The following is a 12,941-nucleotide window of genomic DNA, read 5'->3' as shown; positions in this document are numbered from 1 at the left end:
TGTCCTTGTTGTGCTGTGTTGGTCCACACCCACTTCCGCAGCCCGGTGATCGTGGAGATCCCGCACTTTGCCGCCCTGCGGGGGAAGGAGAGAGAGCTGGTGATCCTGCGGAGCGAGACGGGGGAGAGCTGGAAGGAGCACCACTGTGAGCACACCGAGGAGGAGCTCAACCAGGTCCTCAACGGCATGGACGAAGGTGGGGCTCTGAGGGCGTCAACGCGATATGATGACGTCAAGTTAATATCACCGTTATTTCAGACTTTTGCCTCGATTAGGATTGATAAACGATAATTAACCCATTTAAAGATTCTTCAAAATGTTCAAAAATAGCAGATATATTCTGTACAAGCTCACCAAAGCTCATCAAATCCTGCCTAGGGCACCAAATTGCTCAGGGCCGGCCCAGAGGCTTGTCACTATTCACGTTGGAATCTGCAGATGTGATACGGTATAAAGCATCCTAAGGGCCGATTCATACTCTTATTTTACCACTGTTTCGGCGCTGTAGTGCCGAAATGATTTCGGCTCGTCAGAAATTGAAGAGCCGACTTTAGGACGGTACCGCCCCCCCCGAACCTCAAATGACGTCACATTGTAGGCACTACAGAGCAAAACCGACTTTTATTCGGCTCTAAAATAGGAGTATGAATCGGCCCTAAGAAATAAAAGAAGGAAACAGTTCTAAGAAGTTCTTTTGGGTTCTGACGACGCTCGCTTTGTGTGCCCCTCCCTTCGGCAGAGCTGGACCCCCAAGAGGAGCTGGAGAGGAAACGCATCTGCCGCATCATCACCCGCGATTTCCCACAGTACTTTGCCGTGGTGTCGCGCATCAAGCAGGACAGCAACATGATCGGGCCGGAGGGAGGCATCCTGAGCAGCACGGTGGTTCCCCAGGTGCAGGCCGTGTTCCCAGAGGGAGCGCTCACCAAGAGGATCAGGGTCGGTCTGCAGGTGAGTCAGCTCAGTGGCCTTGTGGTTAGAGTGTCCGCCCTGAAACTGGGAGGTCGGGGTTCGATCCCCGGCCGGGTCATATACCAAAGACTGTAAAAATGGGACCCAATGCCTCCCTGCTTGACACTCAGCACCAAAGGGTTGGATTGGGGGTCAAATCTACTAATCAAATGATGATTCCCGAGCGCGGCGCACACTGCAGCTCACCGCTCCTTGGCTGCGGCTCACTGCTCCAAGAGATGGGTCAAATGCGGAGAACGAATTTCACTGCAGTAACGTGTGTGACAAATCGTACGACTTTGACTTTGACTTTGAGTCAATTCCTACAAAATGTTAATATGTTGAAGGCCATATACAGTAGTTGTTTGCACCAATGCAGTGGACAACTCAACCAACTTCATACGTGCCAGGTAACATACTGTCATTCTGTGTCAGTGACGGTGAGTGCACGTTTGTGGACCCTAGGTTTAACAATACAGTTTTTGTACCTAAACAACGACGGTACAAGATACGGTAACCTTGCCTGTTGAATGGCACTTAACGACATAAAGCCCTCTTTTATCCGTATTGTTGTGACGTCTTGTTTTGGAGTTTTGGAGATCATTCCATGAAGTTGGGCCATTGACAGAAAAAGCTGTCTTGCCCAACTCTGTCTGGGCCTGAGGAAACCTTGAGCCTAGAGCGGGTCTGATAGGTGCTATTGTTCAGTTCCATTTACACTCAGGTATACTAAACGATAACCTTGACCTTGATGTGTCCCCCCCCATGCAGGCCCATCCCATGACCGTGGACGTGGTGAGGAAGATCCTGGGGAACAAGGCCACCTTCAGCCCCATTGTCACCCTGGAGCCGCGCCGGAGGAAGTTCCACAAGCCCATCACCATGACCATCCCCGTCCCCAAGAGCACCTCTGATCCCGTGGTCAACGGCTTCGGAGGGGACACCCCCACCCTTCGCCTGCTCTGCAGCATCACGGGTCAGTCACCGCCAGAGGCCAACCATAACCCATTTAGGCCTGAGATCAGATTCATACGAGGTTTCCACTGGACACACACTGGTCTGATTAACCCATTGTGACCTGAGATCAGATTCATACGAGGTTTCCACTGGACACACACTGGTCTGATTAACCCATTCTGACCTGAGATCAGATTCTAAAAATGTCAGTCGTTCTTCGATTTTTCAAAAATAGCAGACCTACAAGCTCGTAGCGCGCCACTCGGTGGTACGCTATGAGCTCGTAGATCTGCTATTTTTCAATAGCTAAAGTATAACATAATGCTTAGTTAAAACACCAAAAGGGGTTCCCGTCTAGAATGGGATAATCATGAAAGACAGAATTTTAATTTGAAAGAATTTTAATCTGCAGTGTAATTCCACGTATATCAGTCACCATGTCTAATTCCGCTTTGTTTGTGTGTGATAATGGCAGGTGGAACAACGCCCGCCCAATGGGAGGATATAACAGGAACCACGCCCCTAACATTCATCAACGACTGTGTGTCCTTCACAACGAATGTGTCTGCCAGGTATTGCCCATTATCTAGGTCTAGGAGAGTGAAAATATGACGTGACAAAGTCAGTGAGCCCTCAATGGTGGTCTCAATAGCTATGCAATGTGGACATTGGATCTAGGCATGCCTTCATTTGGGAACAAACAATGCCATGTTAGACACTGTGACAAATCTTGTGACAAGTGACAAGTCCCAACAAAATGCGTTTTACATTTTGCTTAATGCAAGGGCTTTCAACTTGTAGGAGGCCGGCATCCAGGGTCTTAATCCCCATCAACAGGGGTTGAACTGTAAGCTTCAGTGGCCGTACATGACCTTTCTTTCATCACTTGTACTCTTGTAATTAAGCAGACATGTCCTAAAAATGTGACTGTCGTAAAAAAAATATCCTTTTATTTGTGTCAACATCCATATACACCTGCGTCTCTCCCATGCACCTTTCTCTTAAAGGTTCTGGCTGATAGACTGTCGGCAGGTCCAGGAGTCTGTCACCTTCTCCACTCAGGTGTACCGGGAGATCATCTGCGTCCCCTACATGGCCAAGTTCGTCATCTTCGCCAAGACCCACGACCCCATCGAGGCCCGCCTGCGCTGCTTCTGCATGACGGACGACAGGATCGACAAGACCCTGGAGCAGCAGGAGAACTTCACCGAGGTGGCTCGCAGCCGAGACGTGGAGGTGAGGACGGAGGAGGGAGGGAGTGATTGGGAAAGATGGATAAGAGGACAATAGATGAAGCACAGACGAATTGGGGGTTTGAAATGCCAGAGTAAAACATCAGGACGACGTGATTTTTACGTGGTCGAGAAACAAGATATACAACTAATAACTAGAGAATGCAGGCTAGAGAACAGGAGGGGACTTCAACTTCAGCTTGAAAGACGAGGAGAAATACTTGGAGAAGTAATTGTGGGTAGTGACAGTATAGAGAGGGATTGTGCCCAGAAGTTGCTGGGAAGGAGAATGTGAATGAGTGCACTACCGTTCCCGGCAATGTCTACGGTGCCTTGAGCAACAGACAACAGTGGAGTACTGCCGGCAGTTAACGTGTGCAAATGTGAGTGTGAAATTCAAACGTGTGTCATCATTTCCCGCTCTATAATTAATATTTGCCATTACTTCTTGCTATAGGTCCTGGAAGGTAAACCCATCTATGCAGACTGCTTTGGAAACCTGGTGCCTCTCACCAAGAGTGGCCAGCACCATCTCTTCAGCTTCTATGCCTTTAAGGAGAACAGACTTGCACTCTTTATCAAAGTGAGCAGCGTTCTTTTTCTTTTTTTTGTTCATTTTGTCCTTGCAAACGATTGGCTGCTGGATGTTGATTGGTAACTATCTTCCATGTTGTAGATCCGAGACAACACTCAGGAGCCCTGTGGTCGTCTGTCCTTCATGAAAGAACCGAGGAACTACAGATCACTGACGCCAGGTGCCATCTGCAACCTCAATATCACGCTCCCATCTTACTCGAAGGTAGGGCTAGGGCCCTGTATAATACAGAATGTGTATTAATAAAGAAGTGTGTTGTGTTCAGAGTCTTAGTGCCAGTCTGACTTACATTTGGACCTAAATCATGCTAATGTCTAATGCTGGGAGTTATCGCCATTTTCTTATGTCACAGTATTTGTCTAATTTCAAGCAAGTTAATTTTTGTCTAATATACTCTTTTGCCCAAGAATATCCTAAAATGTTTGTGTCGCAATATAGTACCGAAGTCCTGACGTCACTCATTCATCCCCTGGGCTGCAGAAGCAATTTAATAACATTGGGTCATTTTAGAATCGTCTCATGTAAGAATTGTGGTCCAAAAATACTGTCTCTGCGATATTGACGGGCAGGTGTCTCTGTATCGTTTATGATAGTCAGTCACCCATATTTGATACAGTCTGTTTCTGGCAAAAATGGAACAAATCCAAATTAGTTACGGCAGTAACATTAGCTCGCTGGCAGTTGTTTCTTATTATTAATATGAGTGAAATCGCCTGGATCATTTGTTCAAACACAGTTCTTATTTGACATGATATTAAAAAAGTCTATTGGAATTCAGAATGGGAAGAAAATTCGGGTAGGATGTGTATGTGTGTAAATATATGTATACTAGTATACTATACTAATATAAGTTTTATTAATTTGTACTTTCTGTGTCAGTAACACATTACAGCACTAACTATTACTGTCTTTGAAGTTTGTGAATATCAATTATTTCTTTATTCTATGAATACATTTGATTGTAGCCCCCCCCCCCTAAATTCCCACTGACTGTCCCTTCTCATAGCTATGATAACCATGCCTCGCTTGCTCTCTCTCTTTTTACTCCCCTATCATTCTGTCTGTCTGTCTGTCTGTCTGTCTGTCTGTCTGTCTGTCTGTCTGTCTGTCTGTCTGTCTGTCTGTCTGTCTGTCTGTCTGTCTGTCTGTCTGTCTGTCTGTGTGTGTGTCTGTGTCTGTGTCTGTGTCTGTGTCTGTCTGTCCACCTCTCTGTCTCTCTGTCCCTGCTTCTCACCACTGCTTGCTCTCCCCAAGGAGTCCGATTCAGACCCAGAGCAAGAGGAAGAGGTAACCTGAACCTGCTCCCCCAACTAACTACTGTCTCTCTGCTGATGTGTACTGGTCTGGTTACTGACTGATAGGCTTGTATGAAGCCAAATATGCTAATGTTAAGTAGACAGAGTCTATTAGAGTGTGTACGTACTGTATTCCAATATGTTAGTTAGTCAATTGCAAATTATGGAATGTTCTGTTCTCAGTGTTCTGAAGTAGAACATTGTAATGGTGAAATGAAACTGATTGGCACTGTGTTTTTTTACAGACTGGCAGAACACTCGACAAATGTAAGACATTTATTATTTTTCTCCATTCTTAATGTTCAAAGTTAGCTAGGATTAATGTATAGTGATGCGTCGGTTGGCCACTGTACATTAAAATAATTCACTATGTCTGGCTTTATTTTCCAGTAATGACGCCCTCACTGTACATTATCCCATTTGTTACATGGCTACTTGGGAAATATATATAATATTGATTTAAAAATGCAGCCATACAAGTTTCCTATTCAATAGAGGTCTGTTATTGAGAACAGTAGTCTGTGATCAAGAAATAAACTGCAGAATGCAGTAATTGACTAATCAGAATCAAGCTTTCAACAAAGCTGTGTAATAAACTACAAAAATACTAATATATAAATAATACCTTGTTATAGTAACTCTGTCCTGATCTTGACGATTAACCAACAATAATATTTGTTCCAAGTTACAGTATATTACTCCTACTGTAGTAAATTAGTAATGAGTGTGATTGTATTAATCTAATGCTTTAGTCCAGCTTCACTTCCCTCTGCTAAACTGTAGAGACAACACGCTTCTTTTTCAAAGCCCCCTTTACATCCTCATGCTTTTCTTATCACAAAAACACAGCAGCACCACTTCCATCTCCCCAAGTCACACATTTATTTTCTTTTGATCATCTCTCACCTGCCACACACGATCTTCACATTTTACAGTAGGTCTTTTCCCCTGACCTCCAACTCCTTTGTGTTAAGCTTAGGACATTGGATGTTTGTACAGTACAGTATGGAGAAGCGTGAGACTCAGCCATACTGTGCTGATGTCTATAGTGCTGTAGTAACCCCAGTGACTAACCAGTCTACACTAACCAGAGCCAGCCCTCCCCTACTCCTCCTAGCCTTTCCGTTTGGTTGTATGAATTGGCCTTCAGCCTCTGAAAAGCAACTAGCAATTGAGAAAATGTACCCTTGCCTGAATTTAACATCACAATCAAAAGACTAACATGATTGTTATCATAGGGTAAGCCTACGGAAGAGAAAATATAGTAAATCGTTTTATTAGCCGAGAAAAATAATAATCGAGGATTCGCCACATGATTGAATAGTTAACAGTCAGTTGACACACAATTATTGATCTTCATTACCACAAATTGATGATAACACTCACTCATATCTTGACTCACCCTCTCCTCACTTCTCCATTTGATTTGCATGGAAATAACTTGCCTAACATAAGTGTGTGTGTGTGTGTGTGTGTGTGTGTGTGTGTGTGTGTGTGTGTGTGTGTGTGTGTGTGTGTGTGTGATTGCATGTGTGTTGACTCTTGTGTTTGCTGAGATTGATTTATTTTTGGCTATGGCTCGGCTCGGTACACTGTGCTATGATTTAGCTGTTATGATTTATACATTTTCATTGTTTATTTGTAGTAAAGATAGAAGGAAGGGCTAAAATACAAAGCTGGCCCTTCCATTTCAGTTTTCCATTTCTTTGGGTTAAGTGCTACTGATTAAGGTTGTCAAAGTAGCTTTGAATAACGGCCTGCTTTGCTTGGTATAAAAAGCACATTGAAAGACATTTTTATGGCTAGTTATTTTCACTGGCTTTCTTTGAGAGATGCAACAATCATTCTTAATTGTTTGCATATTTATGGTTTATTCATATTTTTCTCTTTCATTCCATCTACATGAGCTTTATGTTACTGCAATCTTGAGATTGTCTTCATATTCTAATCCTTTGTTTTTCCTTTTGTCATCCTATTTGTTCATGTATCGTTACATTTGCCTGGTCTACTTTTTCTTTTTTCTTAATTTATTCTTGGTTTTCATTGTGTGTGTGTGGATCGGGTGTGCTGAGTCTGCGTATAAGCAAGTTATTTCCTGCTCATATCCCTTCCCATTATTCTTGTTGGTTTGCTTTACCACAAACTTTACCATAAAATACAACCGAACGTACAATAGGAATCCAATTCCTCCGCTGCCCTGTTGTTGAATCCGTTGTGAACCTTTTTCCCTATGATCGTGATCCCTGTGCTCCGCTCCTGTCCTGATCATATTCTCCGTGTCATTGTCTGTCTCCTTTCATTTGAACTTTTGATTTTCTTTACTCCTTACTCGTCCTTCTTCCAAATGAAAGATGAGGAGTCGGAGACATCAGCATTGAAATCAGAGCTGATCCGAGAACCAGACCTTCTGTCCGACGTGTCAGAGCTGAAGCAAGACCTGATCAAAATGACTGCCATCTTGACTGCAGATGCCACAGAGAAATCAGCGTCATTAGGAGGGGGTGGCCTAGACAGGGGGGCTGAGGAGGTGTCTGGAGAGCCATTAGAAATAATGGAGAAGGACTTAGAGAAGGTCAAAGAGGACCTAGAGAAAGTCAGTGAGATACTGAGGAGTGGAACGTATGAGGGTGAGGTGGCAGAGGAGGCAGCCAAGGCAGAGAGAATGGCTGAAGAGTGGGTCCTGCTCTCAGACAGTGAGATAGAGGAGGCCAAAAAGATGGCCCCCTTAGAAAGCCCTGTTTTGCGTGAAACCAGGGCAAATAAAGGGGCTCCGAGGCCCAAAGCTATAAAGAACAGTGGTGACCTTAAAGAATATCTCCTCGACGCACCAGTGGCCTCTAAAACAAAGGCTAAAAAAGAAGTGGTGGTCCAAGAAACCTTCACTGGCGTTGTCCTGCGTAAAAATACTAAACCAACTACACCAACGAAGTCGCAGGACAAAACCACTGTCAGTGACATAAAAAAGCCAGCAAGGCGGAAGGGCAAGGAGCAAGGGCAGGCAGAGGAGTCAACAGGGGCCACTACGCAGCTAAGTGTACCCACAGTTCCTGCTCCTGTGTCACCAGTATCCCCAGTGATTGAGGAGACTCCCATTGGGTCAATAAAAGACAAAGTCAAAGCACTTCAACAGAAAGTGGAGGCGGAACAAACGAGCAAAAAGGTCATTGGTACCAAACCTTCACAGTTACCTGTTATGAGCAAACCTTCTCCAAAGGCCAAAGAAAGCCCTAAAGCCAAACAGGGCACCCCTAAGTCCCCCAAAACTGAATCTGAGAAACTTGAGGAGACAATGTCAGTAAAAGAGCTAATGCAAGCCTTTCAAACAGGGCAGGACCCCTCGAAAAGAAAGTCTGGGCTGTTTGAACTCAAATCATCCACATTACCTCAGCAAAGTATAGACTCACAAACTATCCAGTCCAAAACAATGACCAAAGCAATAACGCCCAGTGTCTCTCATGAACGAGAAGTATCTCTGGACTCAAAACCTCACAAGAAAGAATTCACTCATCAGGAGAGAGATGCTGAAAAAAAGCCAATTCCCGCCCCATGCTCTGAGATAACTGAAACTGTAGACTTTGGGAGTTGTGGTCTCGACGATAGCTCTGATAGTTCGAAACATGAAGGCGTTGCAGACTCTCTAAGTGCCAGTCCTGGCGATGGCACGTCTCATCTGAGCTCTGAGGACAGTTTCAAACATGAGGGCTTAGCAACTCCAGATATAAGTCCTGAAAGCTGCGCTCTCACTCCCAAAAATGGAGATCCGACCAGGAAAATATCAGCAGACACTACAGCTGTCATCAAGGGTGATAAGAAAGAGAAGTCTGCGGACTCTGGTGTCGGGACCGTTGATGACCAGCTGTCTACAGAAATGACCCTCCCTGTCTCATCCAGTGAGGCTACAGATGACCGTACCACAAGTGAGTCTTTATCAGTACTGAGGAGCGATTCTAAGCCGTCAAAGCCAAGACAGCTTACAGAGAGAATATCAGACACTTTAGAAACCTTTCTTAGTGATCAGGAGAGCCCCGACGGTCAGCTAGCATTATCATTAGCTGGATCACCAGCATCTAGGTCATCGTGTCAGCATCGTGGAAGCTTAGAGTTGCCTTTAAGACTAGACTCGGATGCCCTTAGTCCTTTAGCTGATGACTCTTTGACAATCAGCCACAGAGACTCTCTAGAGGGTAGTCCCCTCGCGGAAGAAAACTCCTCACTTAGATCCCCAGACTCCATTGAGCCCAGCCCCACCATGGAATCCCCCTGTCGTGACTCCTTAGAAAACAGCCCTGTAGCGCAAAAGAGACTTCCAGGCTTCCCACCCGCTCTAGATCCGCCTAATCAATCCTCTAGCCACCCAGAGCCCTCCAAAGCCCCGGAATTCCCCCCAGATGCTTTGCGTAGTAGGCTGCTGCGAGACCACGAGACTAGTGCCAGCGATGACAGTTGTGAGCAGACATCTCAGATGACCAGTTCCGGTAAGAGTCCCCTCTCCCCTGACACCCCTAGCTCTGAAGAGGTAAGTTATGAGGTAAACCCTAAAACCCCCGACCACATGTTCCTCTCGGTTCAGTCGATACCGGCTGTCATCCCCGAAGATACAGAGGGAGAAGATGCATCAGAGAGCAGTGAAGCTCTGAGAAAAATCACTCCTGAGGAAGAGATGTTTAAGATGGCAGCCAAAATAAAAACATTTGATGAGATGGAGCAAGACGCGAGGAGCAAAAAGAACTCTAGGAAAGATATGAATGCCTCAGCAGATCCCAGAGTAGGGGATGACAGCTGCGAAACATTAGAGCCGACAAGTGAGAAACATGAAAGTGGGCTCTCTAGGCCCAGAGAGGATTCAGAGTTAGCTAATGTTGTTGATTCCCATATTAAAGTACAACCTCCCTCTCCTTTTCCAGCAGGTTTGCATGAAGGACCCCACAGCAAAGACGCCAAGAGTGCGACAACAACAACCAGTGTCACATCAAAGGGACCTCATTCTGTCTCAGATCAGCATGGTTCTAAATCTAAAGCAGAAACTGAAACTGAAGTCCCGCCATCGTCAGCAGCTGACAAGGAAATGACTGCTAAAACAGCAGCAAACATAACAGATGAGCAGAAGGAAGAGAGCCTGAGGAAATCTAGGGAAAACAATAGAGATAAGAGTGAAGGTAAATCATTGGCCACTGACAGTCCACAGGCTGTTCATTCAGGTGGCAATGTAACGGATGAAGTGAAAGGAGATCCGAGTGGACATACGGGCTCACCAGAGGCTGGACTCGGTGCTCCCGTTGTCATCGGGCAAGCAGTGGAGACATTTAAACCAGAGGTCTGTATTTATGATGACACAGAAGAGGATGATGACATGGTGGAAGCTCCCAGAACCGAATCCAAGGGTGTCACTGCCAAAGCAGAGTCTGACCCCTGGACTGAGGACAAGGAGGCTGCTTTCGTGGATCACAACAAAGAGCAGGATCAGATACTGAACCAGATACTGAATCTGATGGCCGATCAGCGGTCTCCACAGGCGAGCCCAGACACAACCCCCGTAAGGTCTCCGACAGAGGAGAGCACTCCCACCAGCGAGCCCAATCCCTTCCTGTTCCAGGAGGGGAAGCTCTTTGAGATGACCAGGAGCGGCGCTATTGATATGACCAAGAGGAGCTATGAAGAAGAGGGTGGTGGCTTTGCCTTTTTCCAGATAGGTGAACAGCCCATTGCGGAGGAAATCCCTGAAGAACCTAGGCAAGAAGTTAGCACAGCAGCAGCTGAAACCGAGGTGGCCCTCAATCTAATATTGGAGGTTAAAGTGGAGGAAGATGAGAAATCAAAAGAAACCACTGATTCTCAGCATGCATCTCATGTTGAAGAGAAATCAAAAGAAACCACTGATTCTCAGCATGCATCTCATGTTGAAGAGAAATCAAAAGAAACCACTGATTCTCAGCATGCATCTCATGTTGAAGAGAAATCAAAAGAAACCACTGATTCTCAGCATGAATCTCATGTTGAAGATGATCAGGCAACTTCCAAATCTGATGCCTCTAAATCTAAAATTCCTAGAATGGGCGTTTCAGCCTCAGCCAAACCTACAAAGATAGATCAAACTTCACCTGAAGCTGTAGAAGCAAAAACAGATACAAATCCACAGGAAGGCCCCGTAGATTTAGACGCTAGTTCCTCTGATCCAATGATAACAAATGTACAGACAGCAGAAAGCACAGTAACCAGATCTGTGTACTCTGAACAGGGCCAGGAGTCCTCTGATTCCTCGCCAGAGGAACCACAGTCCATAATAGAAGCACCCAAATCATCAGGAAAGTCCAAACTAACTACACCCACTAGTGTGAAAAAGACGCCCGAAAAATCCCAACCTAAGGTAGTTTGTCAAGGTCGAGGTAAATTGTCAACCTCCTCTTCATCTCATACATCTTCCTCCACAACTACTCTTAAGAAAGAGTCTTCTTTCGCTGCCGAGTCCAAATCTAGAATTCCTGTTAAGGCAGGCTCTCAAAAGACAGATTCTATGGGCAAGCGTACTGAAACTGCCTATGAAAGAAAGCTTAAAGTCCCTGTAAAGAAGGACAGCAGGAGAAAATCTGAGACAGATGCAGGCCCCCGTGTGGAAGTCAAAACCAAGAGATCATCTTTCAAAGCCAAGAGTTTTTGTGAAGGGGAGTCTTCCGGGCCATCTGCTAAAAAGGAACAGGGCCGACCATTAAGCGTTGAGTCCGTAAAGTCCAAGGGCTTCCAATCTAGACTGCCAGTCCGAGGCAAAGCTGGTCAAATCTCGTCAACACCCGTCAACACGTCAACACCCACTAAAGAAAAACGTGGACCACGCAAACAGTCCATTGAGTTCTTTGAAGAAATAAGTGATGAAGCTGCAAAACTTGTGGCGAGATTGGCACAGGCGGAGAAAGACAAAGAGCAAGAGGCCTCAGCTGCCTACTCGGATGATGAGAGCAGTCTAGTTGATCCCTCGGTCATTGAAAAAGAAACTTACCCTGAAATGCAGTTCCCTCCGCCAGGAGACGTCTATCCTATTAGACCGTTGTGGGATGACCCTGTTGAGACACAGATGCAGCGAATCCCAGACGATAAAGTCCAAAGTCAAGGTACCCCCATTCTCTCGGGGCACATTCTTGTGTCTCAGTAGTACTCTGTAGTCGTGAAGTCGTGCCGCCTCTCTGTCAGTCATAGTCTTAACATCTTTTTAGCTTAGGACTCTGTCTCTGTGGCTGTGTTGCTTGAACTGTTTGTGTTTGTGACATGTGTCTTTCTCTCTCTCTTTCCTTCTATGTGTTCTTAAAATCTCAAGATTGAATTAAAGGCTTTATTGTACTGAAGCTATTTAAAGACTGTTATTGAGAGATTAAAGAAATAAATAGTGTCAAATTGAAACTATGACAAAACAAATTTCAGGAATTGGTGTTAGTTAGTGTTTTTTTAATCCATTGTCAGTGGGTCTGTGATGGCCATCTATGACAAGTGTTTACCACCCTCCAATTGTTTTGGTTTGATATAATTAAACAACTAGTTTTACTAAAATAAACCAGTATGATACTTAGATGTGTGCCAGTCTCACGGTCAAATCCACCCCACTTCCAAATTCCCCACACCACACAAGACAAGAAAGCCAGTGAAGATTTTTTTTTAATGAAGTACTTGATGGAAATGAGTGTATAGACGTATTCTGGGCGATCCCTGCGGTTCTGGCTCCTCATGGCTGTCTGGTGGTATTTGCAGTAGATCCACAGGATGAAGCAGAGAAGAAAGAGCAGCGGTTGGCCATCATTGCCGACCACCTGGGCTTCAGCTGGACGGGTGAGTGCCTGTATTCGTCTGTATGTGTCTGTCCCTTTGAAAGTAGACCAATCACAGATCACACTGCAACATGCATGACATCACAAAATGGAACCACCG

At 45.3% G+C, this 12,941-nt stretch overlaps 1 protein-coding gene across 5 annotated transcripts in view; it reads left to right on the top strand.

The window, feature by feature from the left end:
• The window catches only part of LOC308334992 (uncharacterized protein), a gene marked incomplete at its 5' end in the record, with an annotated part of 160,372 nt that overhangs the window by 122,733 nt on the left and 24,698 nt on the right, over positions 1 to 12,941 (top strand). For 4 of the 5 annotated variants that reach the window (XM_080791914.1, XM_080791913.1, XM_080791912.1 and 1 more), the window contains 10 exons: positions 42 to 196; positions 740 to 951; positions 1,723 to 1,927; positions 2,384 to 2,480; positions 2,916 to 3,144; positions 3,598 to 3,723; positions 3,817 to 3,939; positions 4,990 to 5,022; positions 5,276 to 5,297; positions 12,765 to 12,842. In XM_080791914.1, coding sequence (XP_080648040.1) covers positions 42 to 196; positions 740 to 951; positions 1,723 to 1,927; positions 2,384 to 2,480; positions 2,916 to 3,144; positions 3,598 to 3,723; positions 3,817 to 3,939; positions 4,990 to 5,022; positions 5,276 to 5,297; positions 12,765 to 12,842 — 1,280 coding nt within the window. The remainder of the gene's footprint in view (positions 1 to 41; positions 197 to 739; positions 952 to 1,722; positions 1,928 to 2,383; positions 2,481 to 2,915; positions 3,145 to 3,597; positions 3,724 to 3,816; positions 3,940 to 4,989; positions 5,023 to 5,275; positions 5,298 to 12,764; positions 12,843 to 12,941) is intronic. The other variant, XM_080791911.1, reaches the window with a different exon arrangement.

The sequence above is a fragment of the Protomyctophum bolini genome, assembly GCF_963924005.1.
Source record: "Protomyctophum bolini genome assembly, chromosome: 20".
In the NCBI taxonomy this organism is placed as follows: domain Eukaryota; kingdom Metazoa; phylum Chordata; class Actinopteri; order Myctophiformes; family Myctophidae; genus Protomyctophum; species Protomyctophum bolini.
Note: the sequence above shows the minus strand (reverse complement) of the source record. Positions and strands in the feature narration are given on the sequence as shown.